The sequence below is a fragment of the Cyprinodon variegatus genome, unplaced genomic scaffold (assembly GCF_000732505.1).
Source record: "Cyprinodon variegatus isolate N-32 unplaced genomic scaffold, C_variegatus-1.0 Scaffold270, whole genome shotgun sequence".
In the NCBI taxonomy this organism is placed as follows: Eukaryota; Metazoa; Chordata; class Actinopteri; order Cyprinodontiformes; family Cyprinodontidae; genus Cyprinodon; species Cyprinodon variegatus.
Window position 1 is genome coordinate 896,840 of NW_015150723.1, and position 5,703 is coordinate 902,542.

Sequence of the window (5,703 nt, forward strand, 5' to 3'; positions counted from 1 at the left end):
AGAGACAGGGTGGTGTTTCTGCTTGATGACATCATACAAGATTGAATTATGCCTTGGATCATTTTTATCTAATACCACAGCAGATCACTTTGAGGACAGAAGTGAAAGCATATCTTCTAGTAGCAAAGCATGATCATATGCTGAAAATAATGCTTGCTAAAAAGCTTTCAAAAAAATGAAGCTATTCTGTTATAGTTTAGTAGACGAAGTTCATTCAACACTATAAAATATGTAAATTAAATCTAACAAAATAAGTTTATAAGAGCAATGAAATTCTGGGTTACAAGGATTCACAGACATCTAACACATCCATCTTTATATCTATCATCCAGTTTGATTCATTGGAAGATTCACAGTAGTCAGTCATACAGAAACATGTTCAGCTCAACCATTCATCAAAGTTGGATATTTAAATGAAATCGAATATAACTGAAAACATTTATATATGACATTTGTCTGAAAACATCCATCCATCCAAATAAAAAGTCAATAGATAAACCATTGCATTCATCTTTCTAAAACAATAGCATACAGGGAGATATAAAGCAGACTATATATGCCAATAAACATCACAGCCTCTGTGGTGTCAAGTGTCCGGTTAGTTGTTTTGTTTTACCTGTCTGGCTGCAGCATAGAAGCTGGATTCATCATCAGAGGGATTGAGGTACCACTTTGGGGAAACTATCTCTACAACCCTCTCAGCTTTGTCCAGCAAGTTGTTCAGTCCTGCTGAGAGTGGAAGGTGGAAGGTGGTGTTGTCTGGGAACAACAGGTCTGCAGGAATGTTCTCCACAAGGACAATACTGTGAAAGACATTGATAAAAAAAAAAACAGCCTCAAGTATGAACAATCTCAGCCATAGATATGTATAAATGCACTAAATGCTTGCTATTTAAACCATTATGTTAAGGTTTTATTTTTGTCTTCAATTTGGATATTTTTCTTCAAATCTCTGTGATTTAATCTCTATATGAGAACAGTTTTTTCATTTTTTTTGTCACTACAGGTGGGATTTGTTGGTCAGTTTTCATCCATCCATCCATCCATCCATCCATCCATCCATCCATCTTATACAGCTTAGTCCTTGGCTGTTTCTGAACTTCCGGCATGATGTAGTGACTATGCCATTTTAGATAAATGTCTGAACATCTAGTAAAGGCATCCCTAAAGTCAGTCCTCGAGAGCCGCTGTCCTGCAGGTTTTAGAGGTTTCTCTGCTTTAGCACAGCTGAATCTGATGATTGCAGTTCAGCAAAAGCATCAACTATCAATGTAAATCAGCTGAGCTGGAGCAGGGGAACCTCTAACACCTGCAGGAGAGCGGCCCTAGAGGACCGACTTTGGGGATGCCTGGTCTAGTGGATGAAAAAGTAGCGGACTTCAAATTTCCCACAATGCACCTTGGAAAGTAGTGATCATCCATGGTCACTGGACAAGCAGATATATCGTGGAATGCTTTGCGAGAGCTCTCCTTGCAAAGAATCATGAGATTTGTTGTCACAACGGTCCACAACAACAACAAATAAAAAAGATGGTGAAGGAACCATGCAGAGAGGTGGAGTTACATGACCAACAGGGAGTGAAATATAGTGATAATCTTTCCAAACAGTAAGTGAACTCTATATAGCGATTGAGGGATTTAGGGGTTAGGGCAGACAATTTCGACACAGTCCTTGTCGTGTTGGGGCGGGTGCCTATCTCTGGCAGTCTATGGGCAAGAGGGGGGGTACACCCAGACAGTTTGCCAGTCTGTCGCAGGGCAACACAGAGACACACAAAGACACATAACCATGCACACACACACTCACACCCTAAGGACAATATAGAAAAGCCAATTAACTTAACAGCCATGCTTTTGGACAGTGGGAGGAAGTCAGAGTTCCCAGAGAGAACCCACGCATGCACATGCAAATTAATGCAGAAAGAAAGGGCCAGGACTCAAACCCAGAACCTTCTAGCTGCAAGGCAACAGTGCTACCCACTCCTCCACCATGCAGCCCTAGTTAATTTTCATATGTTTAATTTGTTCACCGTGTTTTCCTTCCAGTGACAGTTAACTCTTCTGTGTTCATGAAGGGATTTGAAACAAGTTTCAAGTTTTCCCTTCATCTCCTTACTTGACAGCCTGAGTGTGAGTTTTTACTCTCATATTCAGGCAAAATTAACGAGGTTCACAGTCTTTCAAAAAGAACAGTAATTAGTGGTGCTTTCGTGATAGAATCATACACACTGTGAATGAAATAAGACGGAAATTCTTTCCATAACCACAAGGCAAATTAGTTAATAGCATTCCTCCTCCTCCTGTTCCTCTGGATCATTTGCTTAATGAATGTACTCATATTTTCTATGCCCTTAGATTCCATAACACATTATGATACTTTGTGTAAGATCTCCTTTAACAGAAACTGCAAACAAGAGAGGATGAGGACTAATGAATGATTATCTTTAAATAAAAATTAATGAACTCTTATTGTATTTCTTAAACGTGCGGGGAGGTGGTTCATGTGACCAAAGGGAAGTGAAAAGTAGTGATCATCTGTCCGAATGGTAAGTTAAGATCACTATAAAGTCCACTATACATATAGTCCCCGCTCTGTATAGTGATGGAGGGATTTAGGTGTTAGACGTTTGGAAACAGCCTTTGAATCAAATCCTTCATTTTATCTTTTTTTTGGTCATTTATAGGCTGAGTTGCTGTTGTTCTTCAGATCGTTGTCAGGAGTACATTTAAGCTTAAGGTCACAAACCTTCAAGACAGTCTTTTGTGGTTCAACTTGTTTGGTTTTTGGTCCTGAATCACAAAAACAGCCCCAGAGAATCACATCACGGACAGTTAAATTGACTAATTGTGCAATGTTCCTTTATTAGACACTTTTACTTTTACTCCAACTGCAACAGCAAGGAAACGTTTTTCCCCATAAGCTCGAGAAATATTTACAAATTTAAAGGAGAAGTTTTTGGGGTTAAAGTCTGATAGGTCTTTATGTTATTTATAGTCTGCAGTAGTCTTGACCCATTTTCTTCATTATTGTTGAACCATGAACACAGAGTGTAACTGAACAATTGAAGCCCGCTGTGCATTGAATGTAATTTTCAGGTGATCTTCTTTTGTGATCTTCTGGATACATAATGTTTCAAAGCCCTTTCACATTTCACTTTTTGTGAAAATTGTCTCTCACTGTGGTTTGCTGGTATCCAAAAGCCTTAGAAAAAGCTGCGTAACCTTTTCCAGACTGATACATGTCGATAACATTGTCTTTTATGTGTCAGTCCCTTCTAGGAAGGTAGGAGTGACCTTCTACTGTTCCATGTTTACTCCAGTTGTGGATAACAAATAGCTCTCAGCGATACGCACTGCAGTCCCAAAGCCTGATCAATGGATTTATTTTTTTCCCCAGACCAATAGATCTGTCCTTCAATTTCTTATAGACTAAAATATGATGGGTGGTTTAATGAGATCTTGTAACTTATTTCTAACTTATTAGATCTGACAGTAAACATGCTTGGATGTGGCTCTACTTAGTCAGAGCTGTGTTTTATTCACTTTTAATTCATTTATATGGATTTGATAAGAGGTCAAGTAGTTTTTCATAAACAGGTTGGTTAGAATATTTAATGCTCCTCATAAACTAAGTCATTATTTTTAAACCTTTGATATACTTTTTTAAAAATGTTAATTTTTGTGATTTTTCTAAAATCCATAAATAATAAGAAAAGAAACATAACAGCAGAAATCTGTAAGAGAGGAAATACTTCATGTATTTTCAGAGCAATGATCTTACTCTCTTTTTAGTGCACGTTTTGTACCACATAGTGTGTTGTAAAGTAATCAGCAGTCTGGGGCAGTAACTGCAGCTTTAAGGAATTCTCAGAAAATCCTTCACAGAGGCCATAAAAGCCTATATCTGCATCAGCCGCATGTTAGATCCAGTAGACTGTGTGATACACATCACAACCTGACATGCTCCGTTTCCCTGCTTGAATATATTGGACATTATTATAAACAGTAACCTAGACAATATATATATGTTAAATGATGGGGAAAATAGTGTTTGTCACACATCATTTAAAAAGAAGTATCTGTCCTATATTTTGCTAAGTTTCCAGAAATGAAGAGGGCCATTAGAACTTAAATCAGAGACCCTATAGGAATGTAAATCCTATTTCTGTATCCATTATCCAGCTCAGCGCTATTCAGGTGCAGAATTTAAATCTGGCTTTAGCAACAGTTTCAGTTTAGGAAGAAACATAGACAAGAAGGCAGCTGTTTGTTGTTGGGGAACAGCTTTAATGCAATCTTTGCTGCTTCCTGGTTGATCAAGCAGCTGGTTAAAAGGATTCCAGGATGTCTTCTCTTTCACTTCTGACAAGAAAATAAATAAACAAATGTGAGTGATGTGAGAGACTAAACCATACAAAGAAATAATATGATATAATATAATATAAAATGATGGAGGTTTGTTGAGAAATTTAGTCTGTTTTTTGCTCATTTTAAAAAAAAATCACACATATTTATGACACTAAGAGGAATAGAAGCAGAAATTGTTAATTCTGCGTTTGGTTCTTCAAGTTTGGATTAACTCATTAACCTATCAAAACAAAACATTGCTCAACCCTCTGCTGGTCAGATCAGCTCCTCCAAGTCCGACGCCATGATTCTAGACCGGAAAGAGATGGCTTGCTCCCTTCAGGTCCAAGGAGAATTTCTGCCTTAAGCGGAGGAGTTCAAGTATGGTATCTTCAGTTAGGGGAAAATGGAGATAGACTGATTAGTAGGTGCTGTTGTGGCGAAGAGAGAGCTGAGCCAGAAGGCAAAGCCATGGATTTACAGGTCGTTCTATGTTGCTACCCTCGTTTACAGTCATTAAATCTCGATCATAACCAAAATAATGAGATCCTGGATATAAGTGGTTGAAATTAACTTTCTCTGCATGGTTGTCGGACAATCCCTTGGGAATAGGATGAGAGCTTGGTCATCTGGAAAAGGCATGGGCTCAATCCAAATACCTCAAATTATAGCTCCTAGCTCCTGTTCCCACTTCCTATCCCTTCACCTTTCTCAGGGTAAACAGTCAGATCACTATCCAGGGTAGATAAGGAGCTTGTGACTGCTGTGCTGATTCCAACAAGCGTCATTACTCAATGGACACACACATGAATAATGCTGGTCAAATTTGAACAGCAGCCCTCTGGAAAAGAACAAAATACCACAAATGTTAAAAAAGTTTTGTAAATGGATGAAGTATACTGCTTCCTGGTCCTAGTTCCTTCCTAACTACCAGCATGAGTCTCTGCTGAGACTGGGACCCTGTCCTAGATAAGCGGAGGAGGATGAGGTTATGATGAAAAAAAGGTTGCAATTAACCTACTATCTTATGTCATTAGCAAGTATTTCAAACTAATTATTTCAATGATTCATACAACATCCGCTTATAACATAAAGATTCATTTATTAAACTACTATAACGCAATTAAAACCCTGATTATGTGTCACAATATTACAGTCTTAAAGGAATAGTACACCCAAAACATGATTAGCCTTCATTTTCTACTCACCCCCATGCTGAACAACACCCTGGAGTACTTTTTTGATATCTCAAATGCATCTGGAGATCTGGGAGGCTTCTTGCTGTCTGCTGACATTCAAATAATGGAGGTCTATGGTGCCCGAGGCAGAAAGGTCCATAAAAGGTGGATTCAAACT

General features: G+C 38.3%; 1 protein-coding gene across 2 annotated transcripts in view; it reads right to left on the reverse strand.

Annotated features, from left to right (window-relative positions):
• LOC107089896 (inactive phospholipase D5-like) overlaps positions 1 to 5,703 on the reverse strand; it is an 86,232-nt gene that overhangs the window by 7,037 nt on the left and 73,492 nt on the right. For both annotated transcript variants that reach the window (XM_015382927.1, XM_015382928.1), the window contains exon 3: positions 617 to 803. In XM_015382927.1, coding sequence (XP_015238413.1) covers positions 617 to 803 — 187 coding nt within the window. The remainder of the gene's footprint in view (positions 1 to 616; positions 804 to 5,703) is intronic.